Raw genomic sequence first — 18633 nt, forward strand, 5'->3', positions numbered from 1 at the left:
CCCCTCGCCTCATAGCCAGGACTAGGGTGGGAGTACAACACATAAGGAGGCCGAAAAGGATTGAAAACTGGTGTTCAAACAAGTCCTTGCACATGCATGTTCACAGCAGTACTAGTGACAATCACCCAAAGTCCACAAACTGATGAATGGATGAACAAAATGTGGTCCATCTGCACAGTGGACTGTCGCTCAGCCATCAAAAGGAAAGAAGCACTGACGCCCGCTGCAACACGATGAACCCTGGAGACATCACACTGAGTAAGAGCAGCCAGACACAAAGGGCCACATATTGTGGTTCCATCTGTATGGAATGTCCTCAACAGGCAAATCTAGAGACGGAAAGCAGGCCGGTGGCTGCCAGGAGCTGGGAGAGGCTGCTGGGCCTCCTTTTGGGGTGGTGAAATGTTCTGGGAGTGTAGAGGTTAAGTTACTGCTCAGGGCCACCCCTGGCAAGCAGTGGAGCTGGGACGTGTCTCTCCAGAAAGGTCCCTCGTCCCTCTCGGTACCCGGGTTCGGGCGATGCCTGGCTCTCAGCGCCCAGGAGCGAGTAAAAGGCAGGAATAGGTAAGGCTTCGTTCCCTTGGTAGCCCAAGATGGTGTCAGCTCAGCCTGGGGCTGTTTGACATTTTTTCATTTTATTTTTTAAGGTATATTTTTATTGATTTCAGAGAGGGAGAAACAGAAACATCAATGATGAGAATCACTGATCGGCTGCCTCCTGCACACGCCCTACTGGGGACTGAGCCCACAACCTGGGCATGTGCCCTTGACCGGAATCGAATCCAGGACCCTTCAGTCTGCAGGCCGAAGCTCCATCCACGGAGCCAAGCCAGCCAGGGCGCCTGGGCTGTTCGGATTGGTGTGGCCCTGCTCCCTCCCGGGTGCTGTGAGGGGCCGGGCCCAGCAGGGCGGAGGGCTGGGATTTTGCAGGACCCTGTGACAGCCGGCCCAGTCAGACCGAGGCCAGCACAGGTCATCCAAGGGCCCCGATCACACCCGGTTGCCCTGGAAAGTGATCCAGGGATGGTTTCGGGGTAGCTGAGAAGGCAACCAGGGAAAACAAACAACCTTTGCTTTCCAGCCAGATTGAATTCCCAGGCCGGCGCCAGAGCAGCCTGGGCGGGACCTGGCAGGGGCCGGCAGAGCCCACAGGGGAGATGGGGAGATAGCTCAGCACTGGAGGCCTAGTTCTCTCAGGGCAGCTGAGTGTGTGGGGGAGGAGTACCTTGTGCACGGTTTCCCCCCACCCCTCCAAGACAGCTGTCTTCCCTATTAGACCCCAGCACAGGGCTCGCCCTCCCCCCCAGACCCCAGAGCAGGGCTCGCCCTCCCCCCCAGACTACAGAGCAGGGCTCGCCCTCCCCCCCAGACTACAGAGCAGGGCTCGCCCTCCCCCCCAGACTACAGAGCAGGGCTCGCCCTCCCCCCCAGACTACAGAGCAGGGCTCGCCCTCCCCCCCAGACCCCAGAGCAGGGCTCGCCCTCCCCCCTAGACCCCAGAGCAGGTCTCGCCCTCCCCCCCAGACCCCAGAGCAGGGCTCGTCCTCCCCCCCAGACCCTAGAGCAGGGCTCGCCCTCTCCCATCAGACCCCAGAACAGGGGCTCGCCCTCCCTCCCAGACTCCAGAGCAGGGCTCGCCCTCCCCCCCAGACCCCAGAGCAGGGCTCGCCCTCTCCCATCAGACCCCAGAACAGGGGCTTGCCCTCCCCTGTCAGACCCTAGAGCAGGGCTTTGCCTCCCCGGTCAGACCCCACAGTAGAACTTCGCCCCTCCTCTCAGACCCCAGAGCAGGGAACCCTCTTCCCTCAGGCCCCTGGGGTCATGTTGTTAGACATAAAGGTCTGGTTGGGTGGTTTGTCCCTTTAGGCCCCATGGGACCCATTGTGGCCAATGAGCTGTGACCTGACCTTGAACAAGGAACTTCCTAGCTAGGCCATTTAACTGATAGCCCAGACTTTTCTGAGTCTGACACCCCCCCCCCGCCCCCCTGCCCCGTCAGGAGATGGTGGCTGCCCCTTCACCTGGATTTCCAACTATGACCCACAGAGTCTGCCGCACGTGGTGTGGATGAGAAATAACCCTTAGCCCCTGAGCCAGAGACCTGGGGGCTTTCTGCATTGTTTGCAACTCCACGTTTGCACATGCTCTTGCCGACTAAACCCCCAAATCAAAATACTCCTGGTGCTTTGTGCTCCCTGGAGGACACGTGCAGAGCAGGGCCATGTGCACCGGCAGACACCACCGGCACATGTTCCCGGCTGAGGCGGAGCAGGGTGACACTCTGCCTTCTGTTCCAGCTCAGACGGTAAACGAGTCTTTTCTGCGGTCTACTTTTCCCATTTCTGTGCTTTCTCTTGGCATTTCGCTGTTTAAAAAGGCCCCACACATGGTGCCGAAGTGCCATCTGGTATCCCTAAGCTCCAGCGGGCTGCCTCGTACTATCAGAGAAGATATGTGTGAGGTGAGCTGTGTTCAGGTGTGAGTTACACTGCTGTTGGCAGTGAGTTCAAGGTTAAGGATGCAGCAGTATCCGTATAATAATCAAGGTAATAACCACTTGACAAAAATGTGACCACAGCTACTCATAGAAACCCACCCATTTTCCTGAGGAGCCCAAGATTCACTCATTCCATTTTCTCCGCAACTTTAGTATAAAATGGAACGACTGAGAATAATGAGGGTCGACCCTTGTATCCATAGCTCAGTGGAGGGAAAGGATGCACAGCCAGCTTTCTGGCGGAGAGCAGGCTCTGGGCTCCAAGCCCAGCTGTGATCTTGGCTGTCCGCGGCCTCAGTGTCACCATCTGTGAAATGGTGACAGAACAGGGGCTTCCCACCGGGCTGTGACGGGACTAAATGAGACACCTGTCTAAGGTGTTGCGAGTGGTCCCCGAGATACACGGTAGCTGTTACTATGACGTTACTGTGCGCAAGGACAGGGGAGCAGGACTGGGTCTTCCTCGCGACCGAGAATCCTGGGCCTCGGTTTCCATCTGCGGAACAGGAGGAGCAGCAGGCCACCTCCCCGGGATTTCCCCCGCTTGCGGGGTCACGGCTGTCCGGCTGGCACAAGGTGAAGACCACGAGCCACACTCAGGGCCAGGATCAGGACTCCAGACGGCAGACGGCATAGTGTTTATTGCCCAGAGGACAGCCTGTGGCCTCCGGGCACCAGACAGTCTTGACACAAATGACGTGAAGGCACCGGTTTCCATCTCGCCCCACCTCTGCCCTACAGGGCCTGGGGCAGGAGACCCCATCAAGCAGCCAGGTCCACCCCCATCGGGCCAGCAGCTCCCCAGGGGCTGAGGGTCCAGAATGCCCTGTGCTGCCAAGGTCCCCAACATGAGCTAGGGTGGGGCAGCTGCCAGTCCTGGGGGTGTGGGGCAGGGGCCCCTTCCCTGGGACAGGAAGGGGCTACGACATGCTGGGGGGCAGGCGTGCAGCTGCTGTTTTCTCCACCACGAAGCCGTAGTTGTACTGAGGGGGAGGAAGAGCACAGAGTGAGCGAGGGGCCGTGGAGGGTGCTGTGAGGCATGGGGGGCGGGGGAGAGCCACTGAGGGACTAAGTGATCTCCAGCCCTGGAGAGGTGGGGTGCAGCTGGGGGAGACCTGGGGTGGGAGAGGGTCCCAGCACCCCCTGCCTTTCCTCCCCGCCCCAGAACCTACCTCCTCCTCAATGTCTGCCAGCGACTTGATGGTCAGATCAGCAAAGGCAGAGAAGGCCTGGTGGGCAGGGGCGGGTCAGTCTTGGACCCAGACCCCTACCTGGAACCCCATTCCCTCATCTTCGAGCCTCTCTCAATATCTGCCTGGACATCCCCTCCCTCTTCCTGCCACAGCCTCTGGCCACCAGCATCCAGGTGCCCTCTGGACTCCCCCATTCCAGACTGGTGCCCGCCAGCCCCACGGCTTGGTCTCCAGCCTCCCCCAACCCGGAAACTTGGGCCTCAGTGCTGGGGGCCGGGGCCTGGATGATGGCCCCCGTGTCCCTGTCTAGAAAGGTGATGGGCAGGGACAGACCCAAGTTCCCCCAGGGCAGACTCACCAGAGGGCCGCAGCTCTTGCCTTCGAATCGGGGGTGCAGCGTGAAGGGAACCCCATCCATGGCTGAGGAAAGCACGGGGTGGGGAGTAAGGAACTGAGGGGCAGCGGGCTTGGGGCTGGCTGCTGCCCACCCCAGAGCCCACCCGGCACACTCCCTTCCCCCTGGCCAGTTTTATTTTTAATCCTCACCAGAGGATTTTAGAGAGAGGAAGGGAGGGAAAGAGAGAGAGGAACATTCATGTGAGAGAGAAATATCCACCAGTTGCCTTCTGTACACACCCCAGATGGGCATGGAAGCCACAACCTAGGTACGTGCCCAACTGGGAATTGAACCCAAAACCTTTTGTTGTAAGGGAGGACACGCCAACCAACTGAACCACACGGGCCAGGGCAGTGCCCCTGCCAGTCTTTACGGAATGGGGTGGGGCCAGGCCTAGTTCCAACCGTGGCCACGCCCCTTATGAGCTGTATAAACCTTTGGCCAGTCGCACCCAGCCTCAACCCCAATCCCTCAGTTGCTGGCTCTGCACTCACCTGAGATGCCATAGAGGTTGGAGGCCTCGTAGATGGAGTCACTCCTCCGCAGGGTGGAGGCCCTGGAACCCAGTCTCGACAATGTCCCCTCTGGGAAGCCGCCCTTGCTGGTGGTGATGGGACAGCCCCGGTCAGACCTGGCGCGCCCCCCCACCCCCACTCCCGCCCCCACCCCCGAGCCCAAGGACTCACCTGGGCTGGCTGGGTTGGTCCAAGGACAGGCCCTGCATGTCCCGGCTGAGAGCTCGGGGCTTGGGCACTGGCCGAGGGGCCTGTGCCTTCTTGCACCAGATGGCAAAGCCACCCATGTCCCTAGATGGGGAGGGAGGGAGCGGGGTGTTCTGACCCAAGGCAGAGCCAGGGCTGAGAACAGCGGCCAGGAGGAGAAAGGAGGAACCCGGATCTCTGGGTGGCCCCTGCCTTTTGGGGAATTTTCCTTTCAGCATCTCAGCCCACATCTTAAGCAACTGCTGGGTCCCACCACTGTCCTGTGGACTTCGGACACACCAACTCGTTTATCCCTCATGACGACCCCACAAGACTAGTACAACTGTCCCTTGTTAAATGTGGAAACGGAGGCACAGAGAGGTGGCAGAAGCGATGGAGGCCTCGGGGGAGTCTCTGAGCATCAGCGCGTACACATGGGAGTTGGGGGCAGGCCAAAAGCTGGGGGGAAGCCCGAACTTTCCCCCTCACCCTCTTCTTTCCCCAGGTGCGCTGCCTCTGCTTTTCCCTCTCCTAAGTTCCAAGGGCCCTTCTACTACTTCTGTAACTTTCTAAATAAACTTTCTCTTATAGTTTGGGGGGGGGGGCGCCCTACCCTATTCGGAGGTATCCAGGCACCGTCTTGGTCTTCCCGCTCAGCCGGATATCAAACACAGCTGTGTCCGCAGCCCCCAGGGGCACCAACTTCACACACATGCGCTTCTTCTTAGACACAGAGGCCTCTGGGAGGGTGGGGAGTGAGAAGAGGGAAAAGCAGGGAAGGGACCCAAAGATGGCTCCAGGGCAGTGGCCAAGGCCCTGCTTAAGGCCGCTGCCGCATGGTGTTAATCTCTGGTTAAACCGTGAACGGTGGAGCCACCGGAGAGAACCCCACGCAGCCTCTAGGAGCTCTGGGGCAGGCAGGAGCATTCACAGGGTGGCCGTGTGCACCTCCGTGAGGATGGGTAGCTACGGAATCAGACAGAACTGAGTGCCCCTGAGGCAAATCCCGCCCAACAAATGTTTCCCTAAAAATGGTTTTTCCCTTTTTAAAGGGGGTGGGGAGTGTGAGAGAGTGTGCAGCAGACACCACCAGGCTTGCAAAGCCTCAAATATTTACTATGTGGCCCTTTACAGAAAAAGTTTGCTAACTCCAGTATCAATAGGTCTACCCCAGCGGTTCTCAACCTGTGGGACGCGACCCCTTCGTCGGTCGAACGACCCTTTCACAGGGATCGCCTAAGACCATCCTGCATATCAGATATTTACATGACGATTCATAACAGTAGCAACATTAGTTATGAAGTAGCAACGCAAATAATGTTATGGTTGGGTCACAACATGAGGAACTGTATTTAAAGGTCCAGAAGGTTGAGAACCCCTGGTATACCCTAAAAATCAAATACGAATGGCAAGACACGGTGGGAGGCGGGGAAAGCCAGATGGTTAGAAAGCAGGGCCGTCAGGGCCAGAAGCGGAGGGGTGTGGAGGGCGAAGTATGAGCTAACTCGGAGAGGAGTCGGAGTGTGCAAAAGCCTGGAAATGAAGTAAGAGAACTGAGCCTGGTTGGTGTGGCTCAGTGGTTGAGCAGGGATCCCGGAACCAGGGCATCAGGGTTGGATTCCCGGTCAGGGCAAATGCCCCGTTTGCACACTCGATCCCCAGTAGGGGGCGTGCAGGAGGCAGCCCATGGATGCTCCTTTCTCATCATTGATGTTTCCATCCCTCTCTCCCTCTTCCTTCCTCTCTAAAATCAATTTTTTAAAAAATAAAAAAAATAACTGCGCGCCCTAACCGGTCTGGCTCAGTGGATAGAGCGTGGGCATGCGGACTGAAGGGTCCCAGGTTCGATTCCGGTCAAGGGCATGTACCTTGGTTGCAGGCTCATACCCAGTAGGGGGTGCGCAGGAGGCAGCTGATCGATGTTTCTCTCTCATCGATGTTTCTAACTCTCTATCCCTCTCCCTTCCTCTCTGTAAAAAAAATAAATAAAAGAACTGCGCGTGGTTCAGCTTGGCTGCGGTGTAGGAGCTGTGGTAGTAACAATTACAAAACAGGTCGCTGTTGTTACTCCAGGAGCCACTGTGCCAATTGCACATTTTTACGCAGGGTAGGGCCCGCCACCCCGCCCGGGAACAGCTCCGAGTCCTCGGCCAACCCTTCAGCAGCCAGTGAGTCAGGGGGTTGCCGAGGCTCAGAAATCGCGCCTGTCACCCTTCATCCCTCTCCCCGGTCCTCCCTGCAGGGACGCGGACGCACCCCCACCCCCAGCCTCCGACGCGAGCCTCACTGGAGTCCAGGGGGTCGCAGACCGGGGAGAAGCCCGGCGGGAGGGGGCTCTTGTCCACCAGGACTTGGATATCGGCCACCACGTTCTCCTGCGGATTCTGGGGGTCGAGTGGGGAGAACACAGCGAGTCACGGAGCAGCGGGGACGGCGCGCCGGGCGCAGGGACCGGGGGAGTGGGCGGACCCCGGGTTCCTTGAGGTGGGCGCCTCTTACCTCCAGACCGCCCAGGGTACTGAAGCACAGGAAGTAGCCAGATTTCTGCGCGAAGCTCTTGCCGAAGCTGGCGGGCGCCCCCTCCACGGTGCAGGAGATCTACGGCGGGACGTGGGTCAGCGCCAGGCGCCTGTCCAGCCGCAGCCTCCGGTGCCCCCGTTCAACCCCTGCCCCCCCGATGCCACTCACCGCGCTGAATCCCCGCGGCGGGGGCGCCGAGGCCGACGACCAGGCCAGGCCAGCCAGAGGCACCGCGTCAGGCCCCGGATCCATCCTTCAAGCCAAAGGTGGTGGACCGCCTCGGATTTCGGAGCCGCCGCCCGGCCACAGAGTTCGGGAAGGGGTCAGAACTACAACTCCCAGACGGCCCTGCGCTGGCGGGGCCCGTAAAGAGCTGTTTGCGCGTGCTCGGAAAGCCGCAGGCCAATCGCAAGGGGACGCGGAGCCACGGCCCCCAGGCGTCGTCCAGGTGCGCCGGTGAGCAAAGACGTTTGCGGAAAACCGTCTCCTCCTTCCTTCTCCCGCGCAGCAACTTCCGCTGGAAATGTCCCGGCTCAGCGCCAGAAGACTCACTCGCTGCAAAGCCGGAACTACGTTTCCCAGAAGGCCTTGCGTTATCAGCAGCTGCAGCGATTAGGTTTAGGTTTCCCGGGAAATTTAAGGGAAAAATAAGAAAAACACACAAATCTAGTTCTGGGAAATCATACCCAAGGAAACTTTCATGGGTTATGCAGCAATTAGTTTAACGAAAAGTACGAACAACCATAAGCCATGAAAACTTGGTATAATTTGAGGACTCGTTCACAGATACAATTAATTGTTTAAAATGAGATTTAAACGTATTTAATATGGAAACATGTTTTTACACCCTTCAGAGGCGGACTATGGAAAATTAGGGACATAATGTAACCTACTCTTCTACTATTTATAGTATCATGGGTTGGCCCACTACCTGATTTTGTATGATCTGTGTGAGCTAAGAATGTGTGTTTTTTAAGCACATAAGTTTGTTTTTTTGTTTTGTTTCAGAGAGAGAGAGAATGACATCAATTGGTTGTTCCACTTATTTATGCATTCGTTAGGTGATTCTTGTATGTGCCCTGACCAGGGGGAAAAACCCATAACCTTGGCATATGGGGATAACACTCCAACCAACTGAGCTACCTGGCCAGGGCAAGAATGGCTTTTTTTTTTTTTTTTAATATATTTTATTGATTTTTTACAGAGAGGAAGGGAGAGAGATAGAGAGTCAGAAACATCAATGAGAGAGAAACATTGACCAGCCGCCTCCTGCACATCCCCCACCGGGAATGTGCCCGCAACCCAGGTACATGCCCTTGACCGGAATCGAACCTGGGACCTTTCAGTCTGCAGGCCGACGCTCTATCCACTGAGCCAAACCGGTTTCGGCAAGAATGGCTTTTTATATTTGTAAATGTTGGGGCAAGAAATCAAAAGAAGAAGAATGTTTATTAACACGTGAAAATTATATGAAACTCGAAAGTCAATGCCCATAAGAAACATCCTGGGAAAGATGAACCAACAATGAGATACAGGAGTGAACAAACCATGGGTTCCCATTGAAGTACCCCATTAGTCCTGTCAATGAAGAATTTTTTGTGAGTTTATTTGAGCCAAGCTGTCAACAAATGCTGGAAGGCAACATCTCAAAGGATCGAGATGATGCTCTGGGAAAATGGCAATTTTGCACCTTGTTTTATACATTACAGTCAAAAGAGAAGACAGAAGTGTGTTACATGAAATCCATTGGTGATAGATTAGGGAGGCGGGAGAAAGCAGAGCGGGGGTAACCTCTGGTATTAGATAAAAAGCAAAATAATAGACACACACTTGTTTTACTTAGGTGAGTGCAGGATAGTTAACTGCCAACAATAACAATGAGCGGATTTGTGGTCTCCGCAGAGCAGTGCCTGTGCTTTGAGGGGTCTGGAGAAAAGAAAATTACTTTGACATCCTTTTTAAAATATATATATTTTTATTTCAGATAGGGAGAGAGAGGGAAAGAGATAGAAACATCAATGGTGAGAGAGAATTATAGATTGGCTGCCTCCTGCACACCCTACACTGGGGATCGAGCCCAAAACCTGGCATGTACCCTGACCTAGAATCGAACCGTGACCTCCTGGTTCATAGGTCGACCCTCAACCACTGAGCCACACCAGCAGGGCTATTTTGACATTCTAATGATATGTTATCAGAGATGCAAAAAGATAATAGTCAGGCTCAGTTAAGGTAAAGATTAACTTGTGTCAGGGAAGATACCTGCCTAGGATATGACTACCCACCATAAACTGCTTTTAGTTAAAATTTTAATGTCAGATCATTCTTTGTGATTACTTTAGGCCTCTGAGTTTGCAAGGCCTTCCCTGAGCTAGTCAGGTTAGCGTGTGGCCCCTTTTCATCCACAGTCTCACTGCGTTAGGAAGAACTTTGGTTCCAAACATCAGAAGTTCCCCAGGTGAAATTTGAAACTGGCCCGCATACACAGAGGACAAGAAGAGATGGCTGAACGAGGCGGACCACTCCAGATTGTTAATTGGCAGTTTAATAGGCAAGGGAATACACCTGAGGCTTGTCTTTCACGCTGTAGGATGAGTAGATCAACACATCACCTGCCAGAATCTTAGAAGTTTATACAGAGACCTTATCTGGGTTCAGTCACGTGTACCATCCAGCCGGTCTCAACAACACCTTACTCTCTCAAGTTTGTGCATTGAAGTGGCTCCTACTTTGAAAAAAAGTGGGCAGGGAGTACAGCCCAAGGCAGGAGGGGAAGGGAGCCTCTGATGACCTTGCCCACCTCAAAGGTCACCTGGCCATCACCTCCTCTTCTCCAGCACTTCAGCCCTTGGGATTGTCTCCTAGCATCTTTTTTTTTTAAAATATATTTTATTGATTTTTTACAGAGAGGAAGGGAGAGGGACAGAGAGTCAGGAACATCAATGAGAGAGAAATATCGACCAGCTGCCTCCTGCACACCCCCTACCGGGGATGTGCCCGAAACGAAACCAAGGTACATGCCCTTGACCGGAATCGAACCTGGGACCCTTCAGTCCGCAGGCCGACGCTCGATCCACTGAGCCAAACCGGTTTGGCATCTCCTAGCATCTTACTCGTTCCTCATCTTCTGCAGTGTGCCCTGAGTGGTCAGCAAGGGGTTTCACCAGCATGGACGTGGCTCATATAGCAGCTATGTCACTGCCCTGGAGGCAGATACCATAGCAACAACATAGGCACATGCAAGAGGAAATACAGATTAAGATAAAAATCCGTTGGTTAGAGCATGGTCCAGATATGCCAAGGTTGGGGGTTCAGTCCCTCCTCAGGGCACATATAAGAATCAACCAATTAATGCATCAACAAGTGGAACAACAAAAAATTGCTTTCTCTCTCTCTCCTCTCTCTCTCTCTCTCTCTCTCTTATTCCCCGCCCCACCCCCTGCTCTAAAAGCAATAAATAAAAATTAAAAAAAAAAGAAAAGATAATGATTCCCCAAATGAGTAGCAACTATTTCTTCCATCAAGGGCCCCATGATCTGCCTGGCCAGGTGTGGCTCAATGGTTAAGCATCAACCTATGAACCAGGAGGTCACGGTTCCATTCCTGGTCAGGGCACAGGCCCTAGTTTCGGGCTCAATCCCCAGTAGGGGGCATGCAGGAGGCAGCCAATCAATGATTCTCTCTTGTCACTGATGTTTCTCTATCTTTCTCTCTCTCCCTTTCTCTCTGAAATCAATAAAAACATATTTTAAAAATAAAACTAAAATAAAGGTTGCTGGGGGAGCCCTGGCCAGGTAGCTCAGGTGGTTAGTTGTACCTATACACCAAGGTTACAGGTTTAATCCCTGGTCAGGGCACATACAAGAAGCAACTAATGAATGCATAAGTTAGTGCAAATCAATATTTTTTTCCTCTCTCCCCTATTGTCTCTCTCTCAAATCAATAAAATTTAAAAATATTTTTAAATAAAACTTGCTGGGTGAATGAAGTTAGGGCTCCCACGGGTGCTATAATGTCCTCCAGGCCAACGGAGGGAGCAAAGATGGCAGCCAAATGGTCATACTGTCCCTGGAGCCGGACCGAGCTGAGCCAGGTCTGCCCGGAACCAAAGAGTATCACCCCAACGGGACCACGCTGAGGCGGTCTGCCTCGGCACATTTGGGATGCGCAGGTTCTGGACTCGAGCAAGAAAAATTCAAGACGTGAGTCCAGGTGAAAGTGAGAGTAAGTTTATTAAAACTTAGATCAGGGAGACAGAAGGAGGGCCCTTGGAGACAGATCAGGGTAAGCCTGGGATGAGCTGCAGCCGCCGACTGCCCCCCTGGTAGCAGATCTTGTCAGACCTTAACGTTTAGGATAAAGAAATTGACAGTATATTCCGGAGGAAAGGGGCCGGGGTGCTCAAGGAAGAGCTCATGCTAATGTCCTTTGTCCTGAGGGTTTTATTTATTTATTTAATTTTTTAAATAATGCTTTTTTTTTTTAACATATTTTTATTGATTTTAGAGAGGAAGGGAGAGAGATAGAAACATCAATGATGAGAATCATCGATCAGCTGCCTCCTGCACGCCCCCTACTGGGGATCAAGCCTGCAACCTAGGAATGTGCCCTTGGCTGGAATCAAACCTGGGACCCTTTAGTCCGCAGGCCGACGCTCTATCCACTGAGCCAAACCGGCCAGGGCTATTTTTATTTTTGTAAAAACACATTTACTCAGCGTCGTGATCAGACTATTACATTTAGCAATTAATAGCATGGGTGCAAAAAAAAAAAAAAATCTCCATGAAAACCCCCTGAAATGCTTTACACTGTCCACAGAACAGAAACTAAAATAACCTGTTATACAATTAGTCACAGACACAGTCCTCCAGGCCCCTTGCCCGTCCACATGAGTATTGTCTAACACACGTCTTCTTTGTAGCAGCCCGGCCCCGCCACCACTGTGCCTGGCTGAGGTCACACGGCTGTGGTAACCGGTAGCTTCCCTGCCACGTCTCCGGCTCTCCTCGCCTGCTAAGCGCTGTTTCCTGGCAGTAATTAAAACCTCTGCCCCTGCCATAGCTACCGCTGCTGCTGGAACCGCCACAGCCACCTTGGTTCGTGGTTTGGCAAAGGATTGACTTCCACCACCACAAGGGCCAGGGCTTCTGCCGCCAAAGTTTCCTCCTTTCCTAGGCCCAACATTTGAAGATGGATGGTTGTAATTGCCCAAATCACTGTAGCTTCCGCCACCTCCAGCATTGCTTCCACCTCCCGGGACCCAGGACCCTTCAGCCCACCGCCAAAGCCGCCTCCACCTCCTCCACCTCCCCCACTGTTATAGCTGTCATAGCGGCCACTCCCGCCATCGCCACTGCCCTGCTTCCCATAACCCTGTCCACCACTTCCATAGCCTCTGCTTCCTCCAGAGTGACTAAGAGTGACCAGGGCCCCCTCCTCCATCACCACCATCATTACCAAATCCATTATAGCCACCCCCACCGCCACCACGGCCGCCACCACAGCCACCTCGACCACTGAGGTTTCCTCCGTGACCGAAGTTGTCGTTCCCACCGCAAGCGCCACCACAGCCACCTCCCAAGCTTCCAGAACCACGTCGGCCTCTTCGGCTGGAGGAAGCAGGGGCCATCTCTTGCGTAGATGGGGCTTTCCTTCTTCCCAGTGTGGCCGTTCACAGGAGGGCATTTCTGAATGACAACCTTGTTCCAGAGTCACGCCAGCAAAGGGTACAAAAGCAAAGCCTCTCTTTTTGCCACTGACTGCCTCAGTCAGTCATGATTTCAATCACTTCCGTTTTCCCGTACTGTTCAAAATAATCTCTTAGGTGGTGTTCTTCAGTGTCGTCTTCTTCTTCTTCTTCTTCTTTTACATTTTTATTGATTTCAGAGAGGAAGGGAAAGAGAGAGAGAGAAACATCAATGAGAGAGAATTAGCGATCGGCTGCCTCCTGCACGCCCCACACTGGGCACCGAGCCCACAGCCTTGGCATGTGCCCTTGACTGGAATCGAACCTGGGACCCTTCAGTCTGCAGGCCAACGTTGTATCTACTGAGCCAAACCAGCTAGGGCGAGTGTCTTCTTTTTTAAAAAATATTTTTATTGACTTTAGAGGGGAAGGGAGAGAGAGAGAGATAGAAACTGCCAGGGTTCTTGTTCCAGCATTAAGAAGGGTTCAGGAATCTGGAGAAGGCTGTGTGTAACTTAAATAAGAGTCCAGAGACGAAGCATAATTTTGAAAGGCATTTGGGGGTCAGAGGGGCTTAGCTAAAAGGAACTAAGATTCTTGTCTCAGGACCCCATGCTTTTTATTAACACAAATTGTCCTGAGGCGAGGTGGAGATATACACTTCAAAGGGTAGGGTTTCCTATACAGAGTCCATTGTCAGAATGGGGGAAATTAGCTTAAGGCTGTTCAGGTGTTTGGCCAGTAGGAGGCAATAACATGTAGATTAAGATGCCCTGAGCTGTCTGGCAGCAAGCAATCATCCCTTTTCAGGTTTGGGGAAATGCTCTTGCCACTCCAGATTCAGCCCTGCTGAACATGCTGGAATTGGCTTCCGGCAAGAAGCATCAATAATGAGAGAGAATCATTGATCACCTGCCTCCTGCAGGCCCCCTACTGGGGATCGAACCCACAACCCAGGCATGTGCCCTTGACCGGAATCGAACCCAGGACCCTTCAGTCCACAGGCTGACGCTCTATCCACTGAGCCAAACCAGCCAGGGCCTCAGTGTCTTCTTTAATGCCACCGACAAAAACCTTTTTCACAGTTAAGTGGGCACCAGGTCTTTGAGAATCTTCTCTTGAGACAGCTCTCTTTGGTGCCTCAGCTCCTCATCCACCTTGTGTGGCCTTGCACTCATGGCTGCACCCTCTGCCTCCACCGTGACTCAGGTGACAAACCCAAAGCCTCTGGAACGCTTGGTGTTTGGATCTCTCATCACCACACAGCCTGTGAGGTCTCCATTGCTCGAAAGGGCTCCTCAGACTCTCACAGGTTGTTTCAAAGCTCAAACCTCCGATAAAGAGCTTCTGCAGCTGCTCAGGCTCCGCTCGGCTCCTTGGGAGACTCAGACCTGACGACTGCGGGAGGGGAAATTCCAACGATGCTGGCTCCACGGCATGCGCCTGCAGAAAGGAGTGATCTAAGGAACGTGTCTTATTTTTTATTTTTTTAATCCTCACCAATCAATACGTTTTTATTGATTTTAGAGAGACAGGAAGGGGGAGAGAGAGAGAGAAAGAGAGAGAGAGCCTCCCACACGCACCCAGCTTGAACCTGCAACCTGGTTATATGGTCTGACTGGGAATCGAACTCGCCACCTTCCGGTCCACAGGACGACGCTCCAACCAAGCAAGCCACACGGGCCAGGGCTGTCCTGAGGTTTTATCTGTTTGCTCTAGGTGGGAATTTTAGGGGAAATCCCAGGGGAAGGCCTCAGCAGAATACTCATTGGCTTTCCAGCTATATCCTTGAGTATGCTGATGCATCAAAGTGAACTTGGTCAGTTTCACCTCTATCTTCGGTTAGTCTACCTGTAATTGGTTTTCTGGCTCTAATGTTTTGTTTGTTTGTTTCTTAAATCCTCATCCAACGATATTTTTCCCATTGCTTTTCAGAGAGAATGGGAAGGGGTTGCGGGGAGCTTGGGGAGGGGGGAGGGAGGGACGGGGAGAGAGAGAGAGCGAGAGAGAGAGAGAGAGAGAGAAACATTAAACTTGAGAGACACATTTCATTGACTGGTTGCCTTCCACATGCACTCTGACAGGGGCCAAGGATAAAACCCACAACCCAGGTATGTGCCCTTGACCAAGAATCAAACCCATGACCCTTCCATGCACAGGCTGATGCTCTAACCACTGAGCACACTGGCCAGGCCTCAAATTGGTTTTGATTTGTTTGTTTGTTATCTGTTCCCCTGAGTAGGGTGATTTAAGGCATTTGCTCTTAGATAGCGTTGGTTGGAGAGGAGAGATTCAAATCATCTGCTGGGGGGGGGGGTGGTGGTCTCTGTTAGGGAGGATAGGGCCTTGTGACTGATTAGCTGGCTGCTAATAGCTCAGCCATTTGTTCAGCTATTTGTCTCAATTTCCTCATTTCACTTGTCAGGGAATTTTCCTAGTTTCAAACTAACCTGCCTCAGTACCAGTGAGAAACAGAACGTGTCCAACTGGCCTTGAGGAGAAGGAGACTGGCAACTTTTACTGCCATGGGGCAGACTCTCCCGGTACCCAGGAAAAATCACATTCTCAACCTACCCCTTGATTATAGGAAGGGAAGTTCTTATGACCATACTAGAGGCCCAGTGCATGGAATTTGTGCACGGGTAGGTCCCTAGGCCTGGCCAATGATCAGGGCCCATCAAGGCCTTCCAGGTGCCGGCCAGGGCCTTCCTTTGTTCCATGCTGCCCTCTGGTGGTCAGAACACGTTATAGCGGACAGTTTGCATATTAGCCTTTTATTATATAGGATGCTGTTCCTTCGTGAGAGGCTCCCCCTGCAGGAGTCTGTGTGCACTGCTAGGAGCTTTGCTCTATGGGGTGCATCTGGTTTCTGCCCTCGTCCAGAGTTGGTACCAAAATGCTAGGGGAATTCTCTTTTTCTGTTGTCTCTGCCACAGCACCCAACCCAGTCTCTGGAGTCACAGACACATCTAACTCAAATGATAGCCCTGCCAGGGGAGTGCCCAGAGTTTCAACCTGCTTCACTAGTGTTTTTCTTTTTCTTCTCACAGGCAGCTTGCTGCTCTGATCCCCAGTCCCACATCTACCCTTTCTTTACCAGGCAGTATAAGGGAGAGGGGCACTATGCCAGGTGGGAAATATAAGTCCTCCAAAACTCCATGCCCTTGCTCAGTGGTTAGAGTGTTGGCCCAAGCATGGAAGGGTTGAGGGTTCAGTTCCTGGTCTAGGGAATATACCTGGGTTGCAGGTTGGATCCCCGGCCCCAGTTGAGGCACAAATCAGGAGGCAACAAATCAATGTCTGTCTGTCTGTCTCTCTCTCTCTCTCCCATCCCTCCTTCCACTCTCAAAAAATTAATAGGTGAGGATTTAAGAAAAAAAGTCCTCAAAAAAATTCCTACAAAAATATTGTACCTTTCACATGTTCTAAGAGGTTAGATGTGCCTACACCTTGTCAATCACAGCCGCTGGGACAATGAGCGTCTCACCCAACCATCAGCTCCCAGACACTCCATGGTGGTGCCTGGGCCTTGAATTGTCTGTGGGTGAACTGCCCACCCTCTCACCTGCAGACGTTCCAGCAACGTGTGCAGAGTGTCCTGCGGGGAAGGAAGCCTCCACCGGCACCATTACCTCATGTGCAGGGGCCACTTCACTGATGTGGGGAAGGACAGGGGCAGGTGTCAGGCTCCCACCTCAGGGCACTGTGGGGCGGGCGGGGAGCCCTGGGGGAGCACTTGAAGGTCTGTTATTGTGCCTCCCACACTCAGGCAACTTTATGTTGTGACTCGGCAGCCAGGGACAGACTGAGAAAGCATTTGCTGAGGACAATACAGCCTGGTACACTCCTAGGATCATGGCCAAGGTACCTAAGATGGTGGCAGAGTTGGGCAGAGCCACATGGGTGGAGAGGGAGACATCTCCATGTTCAATTCTTGTTAGTCCATAGGCGTCTGCCAGGAGCCAACCATCTTTTTCACAAAGAATGCTGAGGCCCTAACCAGTTTGGCTCCAGTGGATAGAGCGTTGGCCTGTGGACTGAAGGGACCCAGGTTCGATTCCGGTCAAGGGCATGTGCCTTGGTTGCGGGCACATCCCCAGTAGGAGGTGTGCAGGAGGCAACTGATTGATATTTCTAACTCTCTGTCCCTCTCCCTTCCTCTCTGTAAAAAATCAATAAAATATATATATTTTTAAAAAGTGCTGAGGTCCCAGACAACCTCAGCGTATTGCTCTTGGATTCCCAAAGAAATAACGGAGAGGACTGTCTATGAAAAACATGGGCTAATGAGGACTTGCAAGTTGAACCACTAAAGTCCCATCAGGCGGCAGAGGGGCGCACTGGGGGTGGCCAGCCCGTGCTGTTGTTTTGCTGCCACCCAGACTTTCCCTACACCAGGTTCACAGACGACAGCGAACAGAAGCACAGGCCATGCAGGGGGAGGAGGGGGCCTGTGTAAGAGCAACACTGCAAGCTGTCTTCCTCCCTGAGGACCTGGCCAGGCTCCCAGCTCTCACAGTCCGCTGACTGATGGCCTCACTGTCTCCCGCAGGAGGGAGGGAAGTTGGAGTGTGGGAGGGTCCATGCGCCCACTTACCAGGCACAAGCCACACCAGGCCACGGAAAGCACTCTGGGCAGGGCATTCGCTGCCCCCTCCACAGTTCTCAGAGAGTTCCTCCTCTGTGCTCATGCCCTCCACGCTGGATAATTTATATTGTGTGACAGCCACCACTCTTCACAGGGGTGTAGACTGCCTGGTTCCCAGCGGGCGTTTCCCCTCAGCACTGGTTTGATCTCTCTAACAGGAGGGGGGATTCGCCAACACAGGGGTTGGGTAGGCTTGCAGAGTTGGACTTTGTAGGGTATCATTGCCTGACCTGTTCTCTGGTGTTGGAAAGATTAAAACCTCATATTCCTGTGTGTGTGTCTTTTTCAAATATAATCAAACATTTATTTAGAAAGTCGCAGAGGATAAAGAAGTGAGCTAAGAAATGAGCCAGCTGGGCTGTGTGGGCTCAGGAAACAAGTTACAGAAGCAAAAGAAGGGCCTTTGGAACTTAGGAGAAAGAAAGCAAGGATATACCTGCCCAGGTAAGGAGAGGGGGAAGGCTCCAGTGAGCTTCAGGGACAGTGCGCTGGGAAAAGAGGGTGGGAAGGCGCAGGGGTGCTTGAGAGTGAAAGCTGCAAAACCTCATATTCTTTGTATTTTTAAAAAATCCTCACCTTTTAGAGAGAGTGGAAGGGAGGGAGGGAGGAGAGAGAGAGAAATGTCCATGTGAGAGAACACATCCCTTCATTGCCTCTCACAAGCACCCTGACCTGAGCCAGGGATTGAGCCCGCAACCGAGGTACATGCCCTTAACCAGGAATTGAAACGCAGACCCTTTGGTCTGTGAGTTGACACTCTAACCACTGAACCAAACCAGCGAGGGCAAAACCTCATATTCTTGCCCTGGTGGGGTGGATCCGTTGGTAGGAGCATCATCCTATACACCGAAAGGTTTGATCTATGGTTGGGGCATATGGGAGGCAATGTTTTGCTCTCACATCGATGTTTCTCTCTCTTCCTCTCTCTTGTCTCAAAAAAAAAATAAAAATAAAAATCAATGAAACCATATCCTCTGGTAATAATTTAAAA

The 18633-nt window shown here is 52.9% G+C and overlaps 1 protein-coding gene and 1 pseudogene across 1 annotated transcript; both read right to left on the reverse strand.

Moving 5' to 3' along the window:
• Positions 1–3120: 3120 nt before the first annotated feature.
• On the reverse strand, positions 3121–7651 carry MVB12A (multivesicular body subunit 12A). The gene is made up of 9 exons (XM_059696279.1): positions 7477–7651; positions 7288–7386; positions 7076–7172; positions 5402–5528; positions 4774–4893; positions 4582–4688; positions 4049–4110; positions 3670–3726; positions 3121–3480 (listed from the first exon to the last, which is right to left on the reverse strand). Exons 1-9 carry the CDS (start codon positions 7558–7560, stop codon positions 3418–3420), a joined length of 816 nt encoding a protein of 271 aa, XP_059552262.1. The 5' UTR covers positions 7561–7651; the 3' UTR covers positions 3121–3417.
• A 4504-nt stretch (positions 7652–12155) lies between these two features.
• Positions 12156–14250, reverse strand: LOC132234489 (heterogeneous nuclear ribonucleoprotein A1-like 3; annotated as a pseudogene).
• Positions 14251–18633: the final 4383 nt, after the last annotated feature.

The sequence above is a fragment of the Myotis daubentonii genome, chromosome 5 (assembly GCF_963259705.1).
Source record: "Myotis daubentonii chromosome 5, mMyoDau2.1, whole genome shotgun sequence".
Taxonomy (NCBI): domain Eukaryota; kingdom Metazoa; phylum Chordata; class Mammalia; order Chiroptera; family Vespertilionidae; genus Myotis; species Myotis daubentonii.

Excerpts from the sequence above, each read along its gene's own strand:
- MVB12A (XM_059696279.1), bottom strand. The coding sequence starts at position 7,560 with ATGGATCCGGGGCCTGACGCGGTGCCTCTGGCTGGCCTGGCCTGGTCG. Across the intron at positions 4,894-5,401 it reads CCTGGATACCTCCGAATAGG|GGACATGGGTGGCTTTGCCA; the intron begins GTAGGGCGCCCC and ends CTCCCCATCTAG. Across the intron at positions 3,481-3,669 it reads TGGCAGACATTGAGGAGGAG|TACAACTACGGCTTCGTGGT; the intron begins GTAGGTTCTGGG and ends CCTCCCCCTCAG.